We start from the raw sequence: 25,670 nt of genomic DNA on the forward strand, positions 1-25,670 counted from the left end.
GCATACTTTGAATAAAATATTTGTTATCATTCTCTTGAAATAAATGTGTTTTTTTCTTGAAAAAATACCGGTTTCATATGTATACACCTGGTAGTATGCTCCACTCTATTACTTGTGTGCATATTTAATGTATTTAAGGTTGAAAGTTCCAGTAATCGTGACGGTTCCAGTAATCGTGAAACTTGGTCATAACTTGAATATATTCTTAAAAATATGTGTTAAAACTAACATTTAATAATAAAACCCATTATTTTAGGCATTTTTTAATATTCAATAAAAATTGCATTTATTTAAATGAAATAAAAAGCAAGAAAATTGTAATCAACATTACTGGGATTACGGTAACAATTATTAGGATGTTTACCTTACTTTGTGAAAATCACTTCCAAAATATCTGTTGTCGAAATTAATTTTAAAAAATACCAATTTACTGGCTTATTTGAGAAACCACTTTAAAAAAGCGCCTAATACTCTACCTCCAGGGCGGTGTGGAAAAGAGTTCATTTTACAAAATAATCTTTCAATTTTTGGCCTTCTTGACATAAAATAATACAACATTATAAAACTGATACCTTTAATAGCATTTTCTATAAATAATAAATAAACAATGTAAAATCAGTCATTTGTATTTTTATTTAATTTTGAAAACATATATTCTAGAAGTAATTTTCACAAAGTAAATCTATAAAATATGCATACAATTGATAGAGTGGAGCGTATTATTTAAAAACTGTTGAATACTCTATCGTTTTTCAACAAGAAAGAAGAAAAAGAAACCTTTTCATAAACTACAAATGTATTCATGACACCAAAATACTCAAATACGGTCACAGTACATACAGAGCCATCCGAATAGAAAGGGTCAATGTTTCATGGTCATTTCTCGTGACTTATATAAGCTAAAACATTTTTTTTTATTTTACGCAGAATTTAGTCCTCTATAATTTATTTTGTTGACGTTTTTCTGTAGGATATGTACGAAACGAGACGTTTCGAAAAAACTTTTATGGCGATAAATAGCTCAAAATAGCAAAAAGCTGAAAAATAGTTCAAAAGCGGTCAACTTTGTGAGACTATAACTTTTGATCTGTTGGCGCTAGAACATTGCATTTTTTTATAATTACTCGAAATTGCGTCTATTTCAATTTAACTTTTGAAGATTTTTTTTTTAATTAACATGTTTCAAAGTACAGATACAGACTTCAGATTTGGTGTTTTTCACCTCTTTTTTCCAACAAAATCCGGGTTCTTTGAAGGACCATAACTCAGCACCTATTGAAGATCGAAAGTTTTTTTCGCCCTCAAAATTTTCAGAATTTCCTCTAATTTAATTTTGGTGTTGAAAATTTTGCTCTAAAATGCAATGAGACATGTCAGTCTACGCAAACAGGTTTTTTGGAGCTTTTTTCAAAAATATTTCCGGGACCCAAGGGTGGTATTTCTAGAAAACTTGGAATTTTAATCAGTACCCCTTGATAAACTGCTTTAGCAAAAAACGGGCATTACCTACTTTATACGGTGTAAAAGTACCAGATGCCTGAACTAACAGTGATTATCACCATTATAAAAAAACGTAACTTCATAGAATGTCTTTGCAACATTTAGAAAAGGGCTATTTAAACCTTCCTTTCAGGAGGCCTCATAGTTTCACAACATACGGCTTTCGAATAAAATATCGTACATCACTCGTCGGGTTACACAGAGCTTTACCTGGAATTCAATGGTGGCAAAAACGTCCTGAAAGTTTCCCCGTAAAGACATGTCTAATACCAATTTGGTATTAGACATGTTAGACAATTGGACATTGGACATGTCCAATTTATCCTAATATTTTGAAAAAAATTACTTAAATTTTTTTTAAATGCCTTAAAATCTCCCAGAGCCATTTTTTTACAATATTCGAAATCATTTGAAATGTTTTGAAATCTTCATAAATATTCTCGAAAAATAATATTTAGTAAGTGAAAAAATATTAAGAATTTCTGTTTATTATCTTCAAACCTTCAAAAATTCTTGAAAAGCTTCTAAATATTTTGTTTTAAATATTCAAAAATAAATACTTTCTGTTAAATTTGATTCTCAAAGAGCCATTTACAATTTAAACTTTCTCTTTTCGAAATAAATTTGTAAGCTTAAAATTGGTTATTTGGAAATTGCGATTCAAACAATTTTATAAAACTCAAAAGAACAAAAAGACATATTCACGGAGTATACAATCAATCAGGCATTCAATAACAATGAATGCAAGATCTTTAATAAATTCGATTCATCAATTTTATCAGACAGGACACAAAATTAACACTTTTTAGCGTTTTAAGGCATTGTATCAGGCGTTAAATTTTTTTTAATTTATGAAAAGATTTACAATTAAAAAAAATTTTTTTTAATCGAGGGGTAAAACTATAATAACAAAATTTTTGGGACTATCCTAATCAACAATATATAGTGTCGTAAAACAGTGCCTAGTCCGGAAAATAATAAGAACGAGCAATCGAGCATAAATTATTTTTTCCTTCATACAATAATTAACCTAAATTTAAATAATTCTTCAATGAGCAATATTCATTAATTTCTGTCAATATTAGTAACATTAGAATTCATAAAATGAGATTTTTCTTGAATGACAAAAATGTCAAAAACAACGATTTCCGCAAGGTTGACTATCTTCAACTGTCTGACTGAAAACGGCTAAATCTACTGTGCAAGGGATATTTCCTGAATATCAGGCTCGTTAGCTGCGAGGTGAGTGGGAGGGAGGGGGATGGGGAGCTGCGACTTTTATGAAACTTTGTTCAAATTTAGTGATGTCTGAGCGAAATTTATGGTTAAAATGTGTTTTCAAACATTTATAAATTCAGGGAGTTACATGATTTTGAAGGATCCCGCACAAAATACATTGAAAAAAGGTCTCAGTGGATTTTTCTAAATTTTGCATGTTTTAGATCATGACATCCCGGATAAAAAGTTCTTACGCCCAAAAGTAAAAAAATGGACAGTTTATCGTTCGTATCGCATGAAAGGTCGCTTATCATCCTCTCTAGGCTGTCTGACTGTCAGACAGCCTAGTGGAGATGACTTGTGAGCTTAGCGCCAAACAGTTACCGCTTCTCATTTTATCTTCTTTTAATACCATGGAAAAACGAACTTTGGTGCTGCACTGACGGCTATCGTTGCCTTTTTCGAACTAAGAACTTCGATATTATTCATCAGCAGGTGCGAAACTACAAAGTGTGAATGGGATAGTCTATAGTGGACTGTTCCTATGAGCCTTGCGCCAAACACTTGTTGAGTGTCGATGGCACTTCCCTGTGCAGCATGAAAATCGAACCGTTTGTCCCAAAAAACTCTCCATTTTTTAATGTTTAACATGGATTTTCATGATCAGGAAAGCAACATTTTTTTATTTTTTATGTTGTAGAGCCATCCCCGATAAAAGGTTCCTATGCCAAAAAGTAAAAAAATGGACTGTTCTTCGTTCGTATCGCATCAAAGGTCACTTTTCGTGCACGCTAGAGTAGACATACCGATACTCGAAGACCGTTTGGCGCCATGCTCCGGGATCATGTCCAACTCTGTGCTTCTTTGATATTTTGTAGTTCAGGACCCTTCGATCGATATTGTACATGTCTGAACCATGTACATGTGCCAAACAGTCTTCTAGTGTCGGTATTTCTCTGTTAGCATACATGAAAAGCGACTTTGGAAGTAGTACCAAAGAAAAAGTATCCTTCTCTCGACCTTCAGACACCTATATTATTGATCAAGGGCTCCTAAACTATAAAATATCGCGGAGGCACAAAGTTGAGCATGATCCCCGAGCGTGGCGCCAAACAGTCCTCGAGCGTCAGTATATCTCGTTATCATGTATGGAAAGCGGCTTTAGACGCAGAACACACCCAAAAAGTATTCTTCTCTCGACCTTCAGACACGTATATTCTCGATCAGAGGGTTCTCAAGTAAAAAATATCAATGAGGCACCGAGTTGGACATGATCCCTGAGCGTAACATTAAACAGTCCTTGAATGTCGATATGTCTCCTTTAGCATGCACAAAAAGCAGCTTTGGACGCAACACTAACAAAAAAGTATTGCTATCTCGACCTTCAGACACGTATATTATTGATCGGGGGGTCCTAAACTACAAAATTTCAAAGAAGCACAGAGCTGAGCGTGATCCCTGAGCGTGGCGCCAAACCGTCTTCTACTGTCGGTATGTCTCCTTTAGCATGCACGAAAATCTGATTTGGATGCAACACTAACAAAAAAGTATTCTTCGCTCGACCTTCTGACACGTACGTTATTGATCAGGGGGTCCTAAACCACATAATATCGATAAGGCACGGAGTTGAGCATGACCCCTGAGCATGGCGTCAAACAGTCCTCGAGTTTCAGTATGTCTACTCTAGCGTGCACCTTTGATGCGATACGAACGAAAAACTGTCAATTTTTTATTTTTTGGCATAAGAACTTTTTATCGGATTGGATTTTTAAAAACACGCTCAAAAAATATATTTGTGATTCAATTTTTTGCTTAAAATCGTATTTTATAACTTCTTTTAACATAAACATTTTCAGTTCTTATAAGGGGCCGTACTTATGTGATGTAACCGATTATAAATGGCCCCTTTTCAACCGCTCCCTCTCCCCATCTAATGAACCGTAAACAAATATCCCCCCCCCCCGTCCACTCTTACTTACGTAATTTATGGTTTCCAAACAATTATAAAATACGGGACTTAAAACTAATAGCTATTTCAGAGGATATTTCTTATATTTTGGATAATGCTAGAATTTTGCGGTAAAAGATGAATTTTTTAATATTATGTGTTAATATAAGCAGAAAAATAACTTTTCTATCATAAAAGATGGCTTTTTAACAAAATACTTTAATTGTCAACAAAATAATTAAATTTTCATCTTGGGAAGATGAATTCTCAGCAAAAAAGTACAATAGTTGATATTTCAACCAAAAATATGAAATTTCATTTAAAAAATGTGCTTTAACACCAAAAAGACGGATTTTCAACAAATAAACATTTTAAAGTCATGAAAAAAGTTCATCTAAATTGTCGAACCTTTAACAATGGGACCTTTAGGTCTGCTTCTTTTTTGTTTAAATTGACACTCTCCTCAATGAAAGGTACATACCAGAGGTTTTCTGAGATAAATCAAAAAGACGCAATTTTCACCGATTTTCGAGAAAAATGTATTTTTAAAATTGCGAACGGATGGTCATCGAGTCGCTGTAAAAGTATTTCGAATTTTCGGTAGCTCCCTGGTAGAGCGCTCGGCTGGTAGCCGCAAGGTTGCGCATACGATTCTCGCCATCCGTACTTAACATTTTTTTTTAATTATAAAAATGCTTCTTTTTCTTCAAAAACATTTAATATAATTAGCCATTTGATGATTATTTATTCCTTATTTCCAATAAAAAATATATCGTATTTTTATTATCACTTGTTTGCACAATTGTGCATTTCATTTAAATTCCTTATGCTTCAATAGTTTCTAGTATTTATATTTTTAAATTAAAGTAGGAACAAAGAGTTTCAAATGAAAATTTCAATAATAAAAACGAAATACCAGTGGATGCAGTGACTCATTTCACAAATATTTTCTTAGGAGAATCAGAAGTGTCTTGAAAGTGTATATTCACGTATTAACCCTCGGTTCACAGACTTCTTTCTCCCACCTTCCGTTTACAGACAAGGTCTTTAAGTCCTATTCCGTTTGTGAACTTTCTCTGGCTTTCAAAATATTTAGTAAAATTCAGGGTTATTTTTTAAGTGTATTACACGCTCCATTCGTTGTTGGTGTCAAACGTTAAAAACTGTTAAGAATAAAAATTGTAATTTGGGGAAAATATAGAAAAAATCGATGCTTGTTAAAAAATGCATAATTTTGCAACAAATTAATTTTTTTTAATCGTTTCAGGGTTTTAAAGCTTAGGTAAAGTAGGATATTGAATGTTAATTCATATTTATTTGCATAACAATAAACTAGAATTACATGAAAAATTTATGTTGCTTATATAAATACCCGAAAATACTAAATACAGCAAAACAATTATTTTTCACTAACTGATGAAAAGACTAACGCGGCTTATAGGCAGGCGCTTTTATATCACTGTACGCACTTTCACCGCGCACCGCTCAAAGATTAAAAATAATTGTCTATTATTTATGTGTTTTCTTTTTAGTTCGCGGAAAACAATTTAATTTAGTATTTATTGCTGAAATTTTTGTTTTCATCACTTTTTTCCTTCTTTCATTCAAAAACGTAAATAGTAGAAACTATTGAAGAATGAAGAATTTTAATCAAATGCACAATTTTCCAAATAAGTGATAATAAAAATACGATAGAGTTTTTATTGAAAATAAGGAATAAATAATCATCAACTGGCATAATTATATCAAATGTTTTTAAAAAATGGAATAAATCAGCATTTTGATCAATAAAGAAATATATAAAAAGTACGGATAGCGAGAGTCGAACGCCCAACCTTACGTCTACCATACGAGCGCTCTACCAGGGAGCTAGCGACGCTTCAAAGTACTTTTACACAGGCTCGATGACCATCCGTTTGCAATTTTTAAAATACATTTATCTCGAACTGTGTCAAAATTGTGTCTTCGTGATTTTTCTCAGAAAACCTCTGGTATGTACCTTTGATTGAGGAGAGGTTCAATTCAAAAAAAAGGAAAATATGAATTTTCAGAAATAAAATTAATTTTTAACAACATGGGAAAATTTGGGACCAGACAGATAAACCTCCATTCAAAAAAAAAATCAACACAGTAGTTCAACTTTTACCCACGTAGTTAAATTTTTAATTAAAAAACTCAGCTTTCAACAAAACAGTTAAACCTTAAACTAAAGAGATGAATTTTCAACTAACAATATGAACGCTCAACAAATAAATGATTTCTCCACCAAACAGTTTTACCAAAATAAAAAAAAAACAGTTGAATCCTCGAGCAAAGAAGATTTATTTTCGACCAAATAGTTGCATATTAATTCGTAACAAAATGTTTGCATCTCCAACCGAACAGTTGCATTTTTATCCAATAAGGATGCAATTTCTACTAACACAGATGAACTTTTAAAACAAACAAAAATTCAAAAAAAGAGTTGAATTTTTATCAGAAAAAGATTTCAGTTTATTTTTGAATACAAAAATACGAATTTAAAAAAAAAGTAAATTTCTTGCGAAATAATTGAATTTTTAACCAAAAAATATGAATTTTTTCTTGATTTTTAAATTTTCAATGTAATAATATCATTTATAACTAAAAAGATTATCTGTATAGTAACATTCAATGACTATTTTACTTTTGCAACATTTTTAACCTAGAGTTTTTTGTAAACGAAATAAAACAGTTTCTAATAAAAAATTTTAAATAATAAATTTATTTAGCTTGACAGTTATTTAAAATTATAAACATTCCCTGCGTTTTTTCAAGACTTGTTTTCTAGTTCCCTGACTTTTCTGAACAATAAAATTCCCTGCCTTTTTGTCTATTGTTGTTAGCTAGGTTCGTTTTTGACTGACCAAGATTCTTTCGTATTACACGGAGAAAAAGATATCACACAATGATATCGCAAAACCTCTATATTGAAATAAAGCGCAATATGATAGCGTAAACGCAGTTCCGGTGCTTTTTACGATATTATAATGCACTAACATCGCTTGGCCACTACTAGAACCCTCGTATTTACGATATAATAAAATAATAATATAATGTAAAATCTTGCAATATACGATATCACGATCTTACGCTATTATAATGCGAAAATTACGATATATAGCGCAGGAATTACAGTATATATTGCCATTCATGCGACATCGTTTTCTCCGTGTATACGTTATTTAAATACGGTCCTTATTGTTCTGCGCGGATAAAAAAATGGATGGCAAAATAAAAAAAGAAATTTCAAAATAACATTTAGAACGCAAATTTTAATTAAATTAAGATTTTTATTTCTTTTGGAGAAATTTAGATTAAAAATTACAATTGATCTGTATAAGCGATTTTTGAAGTTTTATCGTTGAAAAAATTATACTATTGCAAATGGCGAACAAATGTTCATTCTTTCCTTTTTTTAACGACTTTCATAAGTAATAGATTTAATGCTTTCGCGATGATTCATTTTGATAACAAGATCAACTTTCATAAGTTCAGTATCTCTTCTATTTGATGCGCAGGAATGTGTGTTCAAGTGAAAAAAGTTTGATGAGCAATGTAATTTGTTATAAACAACTTAAAATATAAAATAGTGAACAATATGGATCGTTTGTTTTCAAAGTAATATTTGTGCTATAAAGCCTTTTTATTTCCGAGGTTTTAAAGATTCTATGTTACGTTGTTTAAACGGAAAACATTAAATTTTGTATTTCAAACTCCTAATCATAGATGTTTGCACCATTAATTATTAAAATTATTATTGAATTAATGAATATGTTATCTAGACAAACTTACATTTCTAATAAACCTAAAGATTTCAGAAATCTAATTTTTAACAATTTAATTTATAATTTATGCAGTCGTAAACCCTTTTTTCGGAAAAAAATAGTTTACAGATATAAATCGAAAATAGCGCCACGTGATTTTCAAAAATTGAATAGGACTAGCATCATCAATCGCGTGCATAGTTTTTCCATTTAAGGAAAAAATCATTTTTAATGCAGAATAAAGATTTTGAATAATTATTAATTTTTTCATTTATTTTAGGTTATATAAATATAATTTTGCCACAATTATTGATAAAATTCAAAACGCTTTTTGAACACTTCATATATGCTAAATCAACATTTCAACAAAAAAGTAAATTTTGACCAAATAGTTAAACTTTTAAACAAAAAGATTAATTCTCAAAAAAATTGTAATAGTTCATATTAAAAACAAAAAATATTTTGATTTTTTTAAATACTGTTGAATTTATCAAAAAAATACGAATTTTCCAACAAAATAGTTGCACACCCAATCAATAAAGATTAACTTTAAACTGGTTGTATTTCTAACGAAAGAAAATTAAATATTTTCGAAAAGAGATGAATTTTTCAAAAAACCGTTTAATTTCATAACCCAAAAAACATTAATCAACCAAGAAGATTACTGTTCTGACAAAAAATCCGAATTTTAAACAAAATAGTAACATTTTCAACCACAGATTAACTTTAACTAACTTTAATAACTTTTAACTAAAATTCTAAATTGGTACCAAGCAAACCAAGTTTTGACAAATTAGTTTAAGTTTTAACCAGGTAATTGAATTTTCGACAAAAAAAGATTAATTTTCAACAACAAAAAATACTTTAAATTAAAACTGAAAAAAAAAATTTATTTTAAATCGAAAAGAGTTCATTCATCAAAAACGACAAATTCTCAACAAAATAGGTAAATCAAACAAAAAATATTTTTATTTTAAACCAAGCATTTACCATTTTTAACAAAATATAAAAAATTTCTATCAAAAGAGATCAATCCCTAATCTGAAAAAACAAATCTATTACAAAATAGTTAAATTTTCAACCAAAATCCTTGTTCTAGTCAGAAAAGAAAAAAATGTAGAAAAATTATAATTTAAATAAAAAAATAATTTGTAATGCAAAATAAATATATTGAATATTTAATCATTAATTTCCTTTGTTTATTTGCTCTAAGGTTTCAGGAATATTATCTTACTAATTTCTTGAAAAAATTCAAACACTTTTTTGGAAATTTTAGATATGTCGAAATAGTATCTAGAAAATTTACATATTTTTTAATTTTTAATTTTATAATATTTTACAAAATCTCAGGAAAAATTTGAATAGCTTAGAAGAAATTTAGTACTTTCTGACGTTTGGAATAAATTTGAAAACATTTTGTAAATTTTCGAAAATCTATCAAAGTTTTAAAATATTTTCCATTTCTCCACAACTTCTAAAATTCTTACATCACTCTAAATATTCCTAAGAACCTCAAGGAAATTTCTTTATTTTCTTGAAACCGATCAAAATCTTTTGAAAACTTCAACAGTTGATTTCGAATTTTATTATAAAATTTCAAGTATTTTTTCGATTCAAAACAAATTTATAAATATTTTTTTAAACTTTTTAAAGTTTTCGTAAAAGCATAAAAAATGCATTAAAATTAAAAAAGGTGTCTTAAAATCTTGCAGATTCTTTTTTGATACTTTTGGATATCTGTTGGAAAGTTTAACAAATTTTTTAAATATTTTCTGAAAATAAATGTAGCAAAATAAAAAATGATTTAATATTCATTCCCAGCAGAAATCTTAAGGAAACTTTTTCATTCTCTTCTCTTTTATTCGACCTATTTAAAATTTTCCATTTGGTTTAAAGTTTATTCAAATCTTTTCAAGCTTAAAATTCTTTTTGCATTCTCGCTAAACTTCTAAATATCTCTTAAGCTTTTTCTAAAATTTGGTAATCTTGCAAAATTGAAACGTTTTTATTTAAAATCTTCTACTCTCTAAATATGAATCAGCTAAATTTTTTACTGATTTCAATCAGTGGCTCAATTCTAGCTATGAAACAGTTATTTTTCACTAATGTATCAGTAACCATTACTAACTTATCAGTGAAACTTACTGATTTAAATCTAGAATTCAGTCACTAATTCGAATTAGTAAACATTTTAATTGAATCAAATTTAGGGAGCACATGCCTTTTCGAAATTTTAGGAAACTATGTGAAATATTTCAAAATCTTTTTAAATCGTTCCGCCAAATAAATTTTTCACAACAAGAGAGCTTAAAATTTTATTTCAAAACCTTGAAACACCTACAATCTTTCTTAATTTAAAATTGTATGTCATTTTGTAGATTTCATGCTTGCCGGGTGATTCTCATACATACAAAAATGTTCATTGTTAATTAAATTTTGTTTTGAAATATTTTATTTTGCCAAGCACATTATGTAAAAGACATATAGATGCATTACATTTTGCTGCTTTAGTTACTGCTGGTAAAAAAATTTGATTTTTTATTTTCCTGGTCATTACTGTTCAAAAAAATTATAATTAGATTTTTAACCTGAAAAGATACATTCTCAAAAATTAAATACTTTTTAGTCACAAAAGAAAAAAAATCATCTAAATCGTTGAACTTTCAAGCCGAAAGATAAATTTTCTGTACAAACATTAAATTTTCAACCAAAGAGATAAACCTTCATTCGAAAAAATTAATTTTCAATCAAGTAGTTCAACTTTTACCCAGGTAGTTTAATTTTATTACATCAAAAAGACGAAATATACAAAAATAGGTAAATTTTCTTTCAAAAAATATTTCGATCTGACCTTTCAACATCAAAATATTAGTTTTAAACAAAAAGACGAAATTTCAACAACAATAAATCGAATTTTCAACCAAAAAGGATGACTTTTTAACAAAATTGTTGAATTTTCAGCCAAAACGGATGTTTTTTTAACTAAATTGTTAAATTTTCAACAAAACAGTTGCATTTTTTATCCAAAAAGATGCAATTTTGGCTAAAATATATGAATTTCTCAATAAGTGGGACAATATTTTTAAAAAAAAGTGAATTTTAATCAAAACAAAGTTTGTTGTAGACTTTACATCACCAAAAACATCAATTTTAAACAGAGAGTCAATTTTCTACAAAATGATTGAATTTTTAACCAAAAAGGATTAATTTTTAACGCAATTGTAGAATTTTTCACCAAACAGTTGCAATTTAAACCAAAAAATATATAGGTTTTCTTTGTCGCGTAAAGTTAAATTCATATCAACTTTCTGTACAATTCCTGAGAGTTTCTTGCTTTATTTACGAATTTCTAAAAATCACGTACATGAATGAAGGAAATTCCCCCTACAACCACCCCCAACGTAACAAATCGTAACAAAACCTCTCGACTCAAGTTATATAATATAGTTTTCAAGTAAGAATTATAATATAATATTAATCATTTTTTAAAAATAATATTATATTATTATTTTTTTTAATATTATTATACTACTTATTATAATAATATTTGAGTATTAATAATAATAATAATAATAATCATATAATAATATACTTAGGCGTATAATAATAATAATAATGCCGAAAAATAATCTAGGCAATTTTGTTTTATTCCACACGAGTTTAGTTAAAGAGTCAGTTTTTTTATTAAAAAAAATTGTTAAAAATATAATAGTTGATACTGAAACTAAAAAAAAAACTTTAATCCAGAAAATTAAAAATAACATATTAAAACAGCCAGTTATGCAAACCAATCATGTATTCAAAAACAATTTATTTGTTAGAGTTATTTGTTTAAATAATGCAAGTTTAAATAATCTGTTACGTCATTTAAGTACGGTCCCTAACCAACAGTAGATAATCATCGAATTTCGCTAGAATGATTAGCCTATTGGCCGCATGATTGAACTTCAATCACAATGTGTAATGACCGACGCGGTCATGGTCATGGTCATGGTCATGGCTCATATGGGTGAAATTAAGAATATTTTAAAAAGTAGTGATAAAGTAAATACATGTTAAATAAAAATATATGAGTGATCTCTTTGAAAAGTGCATCTTTTTTCACATAAAGTGCTTCGTCTGAAAATTCCAACAGCGATGACTTTAGCGCTTGGCGCGCTTGGCTTTGGCGTTGCGTCTTTGCAGTTTTTCCCGTTTATCCCATTAAGAGGTTGTATTTTTTTGTTTATTTTGATTAAGAATGTTATTAAATTAGAGTTTCTATAATAAAAATAAACCAGAAAAATGTAAGTTTTTGTATTCTTAGAGAATTGAAACAGAGAAAAAGGCGAAAATTCTCCAAAAGGGGCGAATTTTCAACGAAAACAAATTGTCCAGTCAAGAAAAAAAAGTTAGACAAATTATAATTTGAAGGGAAAAATAATTTTTAATACAAAACCAATTTAGAATAACCATTCCTTTTTTAAGTTGAAGTTGAAGCCTTAATGTTATATAAATATAATTTTTCTAAGTTTCTCGACAAAGTTCCAAAAAAAATTTTTTTTATATATGAGAAAAATATGAGTCAATTTGAAAGACATTCAAGACTTTTTAAAACAATTTAAAAATATTTAGTAAATTTGAGTAAATCTTTCAAAGTTTTAAAATATTCTTAGCCTATTAAAATATTTCCAAATATATTTTTAACTGACTCGAATTATTCTTAAAATTGTCTTAAGACCTTGGAGATTATTTTTTGACCATTTTAGAATTTTTGTGCAATATTTTTTAATCTTTTTAAATATTCTCTAAAAAATATTTCTTAAATCTTGAAACCTATCGAAATCATTAACAAACTTCCAAATTTTATTTCAAAATAGTCAAAATCCATGTTTTGTTTTGAGTTTTTTGAAATCTTTTCGAATGTTAAATAATTTTTGAATTTTTTTAAACTTTTAATATCTTGTCAAATCATTTCGTATGTTTCCTAAACATTTCTAAAAAGCATCATAATGTTTGTTTTAGATTTTCAAAAATCTTTTACTTAGTTTTTAATTTTTTGATATATTTTTGAGTTAAAAATTATTTTTGTATCTTTTCAGAAATTCTAAGTATCTCTTAAACTTATTCTGATCTTTTCTAAAAAAAATTTGATGTTGCAAAATAAAAACTTTTTGCTTTAAACTTGTATTATTCTAAACCTTCTTAAACTTCTTAAAAAGCTTCAAAATTTTATTTCAAAACCTTGAGAAATCGACAGTTTTTTACGATTTTTTGTAAATACATATTTTCAAAATTTAAATTATTTTGAAATGACTTTAAAACTTCTATAACTTCAAAACATATTCTGAAATAATTTAAAGTTTTCTCCCTTTTTTTAAATCCTGCAAAAAAACCTTCAAACCAAATCTTAAATAATAATGAAGAAATTCTCATTTTTTCCGTAATTTCATTTCTCCCATCTCTTTCTAAAAGTTTAAAAGAGTTTACATATTAACATTTTGTCAAGATTTTGGAAGTTTATTTTACAAGAATTTACACAATTTTAGCAAAAATATGAGTCAGCTCAAAAATTATTTAGAACTTTTAGAAGCGTGACAAAGATTAAAAAGTATTTCATAAACTTTTATAATTTATAAAATATTTTAATGTTTTCAAAATTTCTATAATTCTTAAATGTCTAGAAATTAATCGAATTAATCCTAAAATTGTCTTGAAATCTTCCGGATTCTTTTTTAATAATTTTTACAAATCATTCGTAATGTTTTAAAATATTTTTATTTATTCAATTAAAATTTGTTAATAAAAATAAAGAATTAATCTAAATATTCCCGGGAACCTTAAAAAACTGTTTTATTATTTTTAAACTTTTAAAAAAAACTTCAAGATTGTATTTCGAAATCTTCAGAATACTATATTTTAGCTTAAGCTTTTTAAAATCTTTTAGATATTCAATTATTTTGGAAAATTTTTTTAAATTTCTAAAAATATTTTTAAATGATTCTAATTTCTCTTAAAGACTAACCAAAATTCTTCAAAATTAAAAATTGGTCCTGAAAATCATCTAGATGAGAAATTTTTGTATTCTTTTGAAGCCATTAAAAATTCTTGAAAACCTTCTAACTTTTTTGTTCAAAATCTTCAAATATCACCATTTTTTGATAGGTTGAAATCATTTTATGAGTCAAATTTTTTTTTTATTTTTTCAAAAGATTGGAAATATTTTGTAATGATTTAAAATCGTTTTAAATTAATTTTGCAAGTAAAGAATCACTTTTGATGTATATCTTTTTCAACTTTAAATTATTTTCGGTATTAAAAAAAACTTATAAATCTCTTTTAAAATGATTAGAGTTTATTCGAATATTTTGTATTCTTGCAAAATTAAAAAATTTTGCTTTAAAATCTTCGACATTCTTTTCATAAATGTTAGGAAATCATTTTTTATGTTTTAAAAATTTTATTGAATATCTTTAAAAGTGGACTTTTTTTTAATTTCTTGAAATAATTTCAGAATCATTTTTTTATATTTTCAAAACTTCTATGTCTGTGAAATGTCTCTTTAAATTTAAATTTTTAAATAAAACCGAGAGTAAAATGTGAACATTTTTTTATTTTCCCAGAAATGTTATTGTTGATGTTCTTTTTTTGTTACGGTACCAACAATAGATCATTTTCGTTAATAATGATATTCTAAGTCTTTGTCTTTACTTTTATTTTTATCATGTCTCTTTAAAAGTTTGAGATAGTTTATAAATTATGTTGTGTTAGAAACATATTAGGAAAATATTTATTTCTTAATCTCAAAAAATATTTAACATTTAAATGTTCCCTTTTATCAATAATATTTGAAAACATTCAGAAATAAATTATATCGACCAATAAAAGGACTGAGAAATTTATATTTGCTAAATTTATGGTGAACTATATTCTTAATCATGTTAAAAACATTAATCAATTTTAAAACATTTGGTCAAAATGTTAAGGAAAGAATGATTGAATTTATTATTAGAGAATCATTTAGAATTTAAAGTTTCTTTTTTATAAATAAATCTTTGGAATTCAAATTCCTCATTCAGAGATTTTGGAACAAACCGAAAACAGTAACTTAAAGTCATCTTCAGACAGTGTTGCGACCAATCAGGTATTCAACAACAGTGAATACGAGATTTTCGATCATTTCGTTCCACCAATTTTTCAGATAGGATTATATTTTTTCTAAAAAATAGACATGTAACAAAAATCTCTAAAGGATTGTTGTCGCTTATTATCAATGCCGATTAGATAATTTAAAATACTCGAAGGAAGGAATGTTGCTAAATTCACAAACATAATTAAGAATTGAGTTTCAGTTATAGAACGGTGATAAAGAATGTGACGTTTATGTGCATAATAGAACTGACCAAAACTTATGATCAATTAATGTAAAGTCTTATAATAACATTTTTATATAAAATGATTAATTTTCGAACAACAAAAATGGAATTTTTAACAAAACAGTTAAATTTTCAACCCAACTAAAAAAAAAATGAATTCTCACCAAAAAGTGTAATAGTTCATATATCATATTTCCACGAATTTTCACCAAAGAGTTGAACTTTCAACCAATAAAGACGTTTCAATATATTTAGTTCATCAATAAAAAAAGACTCTCATCCAAAATGTTGAATATTCAGTTCATAAATAATAACTAAACAAAAAGTTTCATTCAAAGCACAAAAATATGCAACTTTCGAGTAAAATTATGCATCTTCAAGAATAAAAATTTCATTTTAGAAAGAGAAATGTGTTTTTAACCAAATAAAATAAGTTTTCAACAAAATAGTTTAATTTTAAACCAGACTGGTACATTTTCAGATGAAATTAACAAATCTTCAAACAAAAAAATTTAGACGAAAAATGCAATAGTGAAATTCCAGTTACAAAAATATTTTTTGATTCAAAAAACTAATTTTCAATCAAAGCAACAAAATTTCAACTGAAAAGTTTAATTTTTTACAAAAAAGAATCATTTTTAACAAGATACATTGGTTTTCAGCCAAATATTTTAATTTTTCACAGAAGGTTCAACGTAATAGTTCAATTTTAAACAAAAAAGCATAATTTTCTGCCAAAAACAAAATAAATGAATTTGCAAACAAAATGATTAAATTTCTACAAAAAAAAAATTTTCGACGAAAAATGAAAAACTTAAATTTTAGTTATAAAAATATTTTTTAATAAAAAAAATAATTTTCAACTAAAGTAATGAAATTCCAAAAAAAAATTAGATTTCTGCACAACAAAATAATATTTTTAAATAAAATACATAAATTTTCATCAGAATATTTTAATTTTTAATTGAATTTTCTACTTAATAGTTGAATTTCCAACAAAAAGGTGTTAATTTTCTAGCAAAAAATACAAATTTTCAAAATGCATTTTTACACAAAAAAGACAAATGCTCAAAAAAAATCATAATAGTTTAATTTTAAGTTAAAAAAATTAATTGTAATCAAATAACATACATTTTTATAGTTAGTTAAAAAAATAGTTAAACTTTAGTTACAAAATAAATTTTTAATAACAAAGAAATGATTTTTAACAAAAGAAATGAAATTTCAGACACAATAATAATTTTCTACCAAAAACTAATAATTTGTAACAAAACACATGGATTTTCAACCTAAAATTGTTATTTTTATTTAAATTTTGAACCTAGTAGTTGAATTTCTAACCAAGAAGGTTAATTTTCTACCAAAAAAGACCAATTTTCAACAAAATATATAAATTTTCTATTTATAAACGTAAATTTTCAACAAAAAATAGAATAGTTTATTTTTTAATTAGACAAATCAGTTTTTAAGCAAACAAAATAAGTTTTTGACTAAATAGCTAGATTTTCAGATAAAAAAAAGATTAAAACAAAATAATTTTCAAGCAAAAAAAAAATTAATTTGAAACCAAAAAGATTTATTTTTAATAAAGTATGTTTTTTTTTACCAAAAAGGTGAATTATTCACTAAGAATATTAGTTTTCTATCACAAAAGACAAAGTTTCAACAAAATATAGAAATTTTCAATAATAAATTGTTGAATTTCCAACTTGAGAACATAAATGTTTAACCAAACACGGAATAGTTAAATTTTTAGTTAAAGAAATAATGTTTATAAAACGTTAACAAAACTGCTAAATTTTGAACAAAAAAAAAGTTTTTTCAACTAAAATAATGAATCATCAATGTAAAAAAGAAGAATTAAAAATTCTTTAACCAAAAAACTTTTTCAGTGGCTATTCGAAAATTTCGAAGAAATACCTCGAAATGTATATTTGATATTTTTAAATGTTAAAAAATATTAAAAGTAAGATTATCTGTAAAATCGATAACAAAATATTAGAGAATAAACAGTTTTTTAAAAAGAAAGCGTCAGAAGTGTGCACGTGGCGCGTAAATATTTCAGTTTAAATAAATTATGAAACAAAAAAAAAACAAGAGATAATCAACCTCTTAAGTTTTTGAGCCATCAATTGGTCACTCTCTATCAATTTTCTAATGTGCTGAATTGAAACTTAACCTAAAAATTGCTAGTGAACCAGAAAGCTAGTCACAATTGAACAAGTAATTTTTTGTATATATCGCGAGACACGCAACATAAAAGGTATAATAAAGCTAAATAAATTACCTTCCTCAACGTAGACTCGAATTCTGGTGACGTTTGACTTTGGCTCGCGTAGTGAGCAAAGTGGTTTTGTGCTCGCGCACATCCGGAAATCATATTACTCGTAACTAATATGGCGGACACGAAAGAACGTAAACACAGTGGCGACTACGATCCCTCGTATGTTGGTAAGTTTTTCCAAGAATTTTCGATGTTTCACACAACCGGGTACCCCCAAAGTTTTCCGCGAATCGAACAATTCCCGGGAGTGCTGAAAACCTAACCTTAAAACTCGTGACGTGACCTAACCCGTTTTCCATAATCTACGCCTCCGTTCTTCGACCTCGAACGTCCCCACAATTTCCAGAATTGCACGCATAATTTCTTGAATTCGCGATCTCGCCTGACACAGGAAAAAGAAAAATTCGCCCCGTGTCAAACGGAAATGAAATCCGGTTAAAAAATGCAAATGTAGGAACGTGTTATCAAACGAGCATGACTGAACAGTTTTTGTATTACTTTTTTGTGATCTTTTTACGACTATTGCGTTTCTTCTTTCGTGTATTTCTAATTCTATACTTACGAAGATATTTCGATAAAAATCTGTGGAAAAATCGGAAAAGTCATCGGGTTGTTTACATCCAGATTTGACGAGTGCATAAGCGAGAATGAGTTTCAGTTTCAGAAGAAAGGTTAGACATTTTTTGAGTGAAAGTTCTTTTTGGCTGACTTTTGTGAAAATCGGCGGTGAAAAGGATGAAAATGAGTGAAATTGAGCAGTGGTTATGTAGAAATTGTGGAGAAAAAGCGAAATTTCTGTCAAAAAAAGGCGCAGCTGACGTTGATCATGTATGCAAGCATGGTACGATTGTGGTGCGCCCGGTGGCGAAAGTTGGAACTGAGCGAGGATTTAAATTTTCTCGAAGTGTTCTAATTATTTTAAGAGATTGTTATTGTCATACGTATTGCGATTACAGAGTGATTTTTAGAACAGTGTTAAGACCTCTTTTGAGAATTTTGATAAAAATTATCTCAATGTTGACACTTTTAGACAGAGTTTAAATAATGAGTTGCATCTCTGTAATTCGAACGTTTTTATATTCGAAATTTTAACTGAATTAATTTTTCGTGAGTTTTCTATCAGTTTTAACTTTAAATAAATTCATCGGGGTCGCGACTTGACTGGGAAACTGGAAAAGGACCGAAAATGAATCGGAAAGTTAATTAAAATTTAAGAAATTTAAATTGGATTGAAATCAAATTCAAAATCTCATTTAACGTCCAATAATCAAGTTCATGTTTGGAATTCCTGAAAATAAAACCAAAAATACAAATTTAATCCACATTTAAATTTATATAAAATTTTATTTTATTGTTCTAATTACAAATAAATTTTGTTTAACAATTATAGTATCATTAATATTATTATTTAAATGCCAAGCATTTACTTATCAACAATTGAAAGTTCCCTCTTATAAATTTGAGCTCAAGAAAGTTTTTCAAGCTGTCCTTAAAATATAATTATTATTTCAAAAAAGAAATATTTCTGAATTATAATAGAATTTTTTTTACATTGTTCATTACGAATTCATCTTTTTTTAGTTGAAAATTCAACTACTTGGTTTTAACTTAAAATCTTTTGTTAAAAATTAATTTGTTTTCTTGACGATTCATCAGTTTCATTTAAAATTCACCTCTGATTTAAAATGTAACTACTTTGTTAAAAATCAATTTATATATTCTTGTTGAAAATTCGATTATTTGGTTAAAAATTGATATTTTGAATTTAAAAATCAAACTATTTATTTTTAAATGTATGTACTTTGTGGAAAATTCGTCTTTTTTTTTAGAAAATTAATCTTGTTTTTATTATATTTAACTATTCCAGATGAAAAGTTATTATTGTAGTTGAAAATTGATCTTTTCTAGTTCAAAAATAAATAGTTTGTATACAAATTTGTCTTTTTTTATTAAAAATCCAACTATTTCTTTGAAGATTCACGTTTTTCTTAAAAATTCGATTTTTTTTGTAGTAAATTATCTTTTTCTTGAAAAGTTTACAATAATTGGTAGAATGCAAATATATAATATTATTTTAATTGTATGTTAACAATATTAGGATTTTATATAATTATTTTAATTTTTTTCAATGATGCCGAGATGTAATACGTTTTATTTCCAATAAAAAGAATTAAAGAATAATTTAAAATAGGTTTTATTTATTATTAATATATTAATAATTATAATTAGTATATTATTATTAATTTTTTAAAATAATAATTCTTTAAACTCAAATTCTATGAAAGCATTTAATTGAAAAATTAATATAGTTATTAAACGAATAAATGAGCATGTATGTCTGTTTTATTTAATAACAAAAATTAATCTCTTGGGTTGAAAATAAAATTTTTCGGTTAATCGTTAAACCCTTCTTGTTATTAATTTTTTCTTGGCTGGAGGTTTATCGTTTTTAATAAAAATTAATTTCTTTTTTGGAATAATGAGATGTTTATTTGGTTTGAAAACTTTTTTTTCCTTTGAATGTTTTTTGATTTATTTTTTTCTTTTTACTGAAAATATAAATATTATTCCAGTTGAATATTCCATAATTTCAGTTAAACATTCCTCTTTGGTTGAACATCCACTCTCTCACTAGAAATTTTTTTATTTAATTTTTGGGTAAAAAATTATATTTGTAGTTAAAAAATCGTATTTTTTGGTAGAAATTTATCTTCTTTGTTAAAAGTAAATGTTTTTGCTGGAAAATTTCATTACAATTTAATTCACAACAAAGAATCTTTATGGTTTAAAATCCCACTATTCCAGGTAAATATTTAAAATTTTATTTGAAAATTAACTACTTTGTTTAAAAGTATAACTATTTTTTTTAAAGTTAATTTTTTGTTCTTAAAAGCTAGTTTTATTTTGTTTACACAATTTTTTATATGAAAAATTAACTTATTCCAATTAAACACTCCATAGTATAACTTAAAAATTAATTTGTTTGGTTAAAAATTAAGTAGTTACTTGAAATGCAATTATATTTAGGTTTTTGTTGACAATTTATCTTTTTTAAAAAAAATTAATTTTTCGTTTGTAAATTCAACTATTTTAGTTTGAAATTTATTGGTTTAGTTGAAAACTCTTATTTTTGGTTTAAAATGAATTTTTTAAACTAAAAATGTTATTATTCCATTTATAAATTCATCTTTTTGGTTGAAAATTCAAATGTTCCAGTTAAATATTCATCATTTTAGTTGAAAATGCTTCTATTTTTGTGTTAAAAATTAATTTTTTCAACTGAAAGTTAAAATATTCCACTTTTTATAAAGAAAATAGGTGAAGGGATTAAGCATTCAAATATTTCGTTTTAAAATTTAACTATTTAGTTGAAAATCAAACTATTCGGTTGGCAATTAAACTATTTGTTTAAAAATTAAACTATTCTGGTAGAAAATTCAACTATTTGATAGGAAATTAACTTTTGATTAGAAAACTTATATTTTCAAGTTGAAAATTCTGCTTTTTGGCTTAAAAATTCGACCATTTTGGTTGAAAATTTAACTATTTTTGGTTAAACGTTATTTTTTTCCGTTTAAAAAGTCTACTAATATTTTTTTTTCTCGAATATAGCTTTTATAGCTAAATATTTAATTGTCTTCTTGAAAGGGGCACTTTTTCGTTATAAAAGATATGTTTTGATCGAAAATTTTATCATTTGGTTGGAGACTTACCATTTTTGGTTGTAATATATACAATATATACAATTATATTTTTTTCTAAAAATATGTACTAAATGGCTGGTATTATCATCAAGATGTTTAAAAAATAATTAGTTTATTTTTTAATAATTAAACAATGAATAAAAATCGTCTTACTGATAAATTTAGTAGTTCAGTCTTCTTCGAAAAGTGGGTTTTAATTTTTTCAAGACTTTTTTCTCTTTCAATTGTAATGTAGAAATTTTATTTTTATTTGTAACTTATTCCACGCGTAAAAAAAAATAAAATTTTATTCTCATTTTTTTTATTTCAGCATTCAACTATTTTTGTTTAAAATTCTACTATTTAGTAAAAAATTCAACAATTTGGTAAAAAATTAATTTTTTATATGAAAATTCTCATTTTTAAATTGAAAATCTATTTGAGGGGCATTTAAAAACCCGGAAAAATAAATATCCTGACACTGTAGAATTCCCGAAAAATAAAATATTCGAAATAGAAAATTGCCGAAACATAAAAATCCCGGCTTGGAAAATTTTCGAATAATAAAATACGCGAACAATTAATAATATTGGCAAAGTTGAACCTTTCTAAATAATAAAATTCCTGATAGGTTATATTATAACAGAATTAAAAATATTATAATAATTTAATTTCCTATAGCAAATGGTCGAATTGTAACGTATTCAATACTGTATTTATTTATTAAAAATATAATAATGAAATAGTTTGATCAAACCGTTTTTTCTATGTACAATGTATTTTTTTTAAATTATTGTTTTATTTAAAAATAATAGTTGGGAAAAATGTAATGCAAAAGAACAATATACGAACAAGGTTGTTATTAAAAGAGTAATAATTTTGGAAACTATTACGCAAATTTAAAAAAAAAAATTGGAATCAAATTTTTTTATTACTTTAAATTTTAAGAATATCTAAATAGGGAAAATATATGAAACAAAAAATTGCTCTGATCAAAGTATTTCATTATTTTATTTCTGATAAATAAATAATATTGATGAAAAAAACAATTTTTTAATTGTTTAAATTGTTTTGTACGAAATTCTGTCTTTTGCTTAAACTTTCAGCCATTTGGGTTACAATTAAATTGTTTTGTTAAAAATTTTTTTTTTTTGGTTTGAAAAGTGTAATTTCTTTAATTCATATTTTTGGGTTTATTTAAATTTCACATCTTGAAGTTCAAAATTCAATCAAATTTTTTTGATTTTTTTTAAATCAATTTTTGTTCTTTTGGCTTGAAATTTTAACGATATGGTAGAAAATCCAACTATTCGGTTAAAAAGAAACTGTTTAGGTAAAAAGTCGCATTTTTTCTTCAAAAATTTAATTGTTTGGGGGGGGGGGCATTCGTTTTATGGGCTTGAAAATTAAGCTATTTTGGTTGAAAACTCATATTTTCGGGTTCTAAATTTAAGCTCAATTCAATATGATGCCTGAGTTATTTTATTTAAAAAAATGTATTCTCTTATTTGCGTGATAAAATCACTGTATTTTCCCTGTTTTTAGAGCCTTTTGGTCTGTGAAGTCTATAAGAGTTTCATAAATGAAATTAAACATTTTTAAATTAATTGAATTTGTAATTCTATTTCATATTAAAATTGAAAATGGTTAAATTAAATCTTTCTAAATTTAAGAAATTTTAATTGAAAGTGCTTGAAAATTAATAATTTTTTATTAGGTGTGCGAAAGAAATAAACACTGCAAAATTAAATCATTCTCAAAATCATAAATAATGGATCAATGAATAACACAAAACTTGACCTACGAAGACTTTACCAAGATTGCTATGAACGTAAAAAAAATAACAATAATAAAAAAGTGCTGTCATAAATTATTGACAATTTTAGAGTACCTTCCTGCGTAGATTTTTTTTGCTAGAATTATAAGTCGAATTCAAAATTGGTTTGATTATTAACAAATTTTATAATATCTTTTCTTAAATATTTTGTCTATTCAAAAAATAACTCGTTAGAATTTTAGATTTCATTTTTGCAAATGGTATTGAAAAAATTATTAGTTTAATTATTAAATATCAAATTATAATTAAAAACTGCCTTTATTTTTAAACAGTGTTAGAAGTGGAATCTTTTTTAAATAATCTTGTTTTATTTAGTTTTATAAACTTGTTCCTTTTCTAATTTAAAAGAAATGTTTTTGTTTGAATAAAAAGTTTTCTCTTGAAAAATGCAGGTATGTTACGCAGCAAACCTTAATTTACGTTCAAAATATCAAAGGAAAATAAATTCGCTTTATGAGTTTAAACGAAAACGTTGTTTAAATTTATTCAGCGAAAGTACCTTGGCAATTTGTAAAATAAATTAAATTTCAAATTTTATTTAAACTATTTTCATTCTAGAATGTTAGTATGAAATAACATTTTAAATTAATTAAAATTAAAGTACGAAGCATAATACAAGAACAAGTGAATAAATTGTTTTTGTTAGTAAAGAATGTACTTTGTGGATGAGAAACAATTATGAATGCAATGCCTTATTATTAAAGAATTGAAATTTGGAGACACGTTTACTATAATTTAATTTAAAATTAATAATTTTCAGTAATTTAATTTAAAAATCATATTTTATTGTATCAAGAAATAAAAAGATCAGTTTAGTCACTTCTTTCAATACATGAAAACTGAAAATCAAAATCAATTATATTCTTATTCTGTAATTGTCCTTTAGTATTATGTAGAAATATTTTATTTTTTTATTTAGAAATTTTTCCACGCGTAAAAAAAGAAAATGTTTTTTTTTTGTTAAGCATTCAACTATTTTTGTTTAAACAATTTTAAATGATCATAATTCTTTTAAATTTACCCTGCTTATTTTTAATTGGCTAGAATTCTTCTAAATTCACTTAATTATACTCAGTTCATTTATTTTTGTTGTCTTCTTTAATTCACCATTAGGTTTTGTGAACTAATAATTATTAGGCATTCCATCAAATACTTTTATTTTTCCTAATTCATCCTTAATTTTATGAATACAATGAATTTTCAAAAATATTTTTGAATGAAACATTTTCAATTCACTTGAATTTTTTTTTATTTGCCTTAAATTTTTATGAATTCCGTCGAATTCTTCATATTTTCCTTAAATTTCTATAAATTCACTTGAATTTAATTTAATTCGTTAATTAAAGAATATCCTGTTTTCTTCTTGAATTTGTTCTGAATCCAGTTAACTCTCATTTTATTCAATTCACTTGATTCATTTTAAATGCACTTACATTTTACTGCAGCCAGTAGAATATTTGGAAATTTTTAAATTATTTTCAATGTACTTTAATTTTTTCAGTTTGCCTTGAATTTCTATGAATTTTATAAAATTCTTCTCATTTCCCACAAATCCAATTGAAAATCTCAAATGTAGTGTTCCAGGTTTTTTAGAAACTTTTAAATTATTGAAGTTTTATACTTTATATAGTTTTACGTTTTCCTTCTGGAATTCGAAATAATATTTTTGCATTAATCCTAGATATTTCCTGGCAATTTCGGAATGATTAGAGTGCGTTTATAATGGTTTTTATACCTACTTTTATAGTTTTTTGTTATTTTTCGTAATTTTTAAAAATTTTGTAAATTTATGTACTTCCCTCATACTTCTAAATTTATTTTTAAAGCACTTTATGATTTGAAAAATATTCTAAGTGGAATTCGAAGGTCGGGCAACCGGCAAATTCTACAATTAAAAAATATTTAATCCTCTCTTTCTGCTTCGATCAGAAATATAATTATAAGCTTCTATAAGAGGATTTAATCATATTTAATTGGAAATTTTTGAAAAAATGTTAAATCTCAAACTTTTTTCGTAATCTAAATAAAATTTTTAAGCGCTTTAGATTCGTCAATTTTTA

At 25.9% G+C, this 25,670-nt stretch overlaps 1 protein-coding gene across 1 annotated transcript in view; it reads left to right on the forward strand.

The window, feature by feature from the left end:
- Positions 1-18,127: 18,127 nt before the first annotated feature.
- Positions 18,128-25,670, forward strand: part of LOC117172340 (atlastin) — a 96,111-nt gene continuing 88,568 nt past the window's right edge. The window contains exon 1 of the mRNA XM_033360149.1: positions 18,128-18,257. Coding sequence (XP_033216040.1) covers positions 18,203-18,257 — 55 coding nt within the window. The 5' untranslated portion in view covers positions 18,128-18,202. The remainder of the gene's footprint in view (positions 18,258-25,670) is intronic.

Source organism: Belonocnema kinseyi, chromosome 5 (genome assembly GCF_010883055.1).
Source record: "Belonocnema kinseyi isolate 2016_QV_RU_SX_M_011 chromosome 5, B_treatae_v1, whole genome shotgun sequence".
In the NCBI taxonomy this organism is placed as follows: domain Eukaryota; kingdom Metazoa; phylum Arthropoda; class Insecta; order Hymenoptera; family Cynipidae; genus Belonocnema; species Belonocnema kinseyi.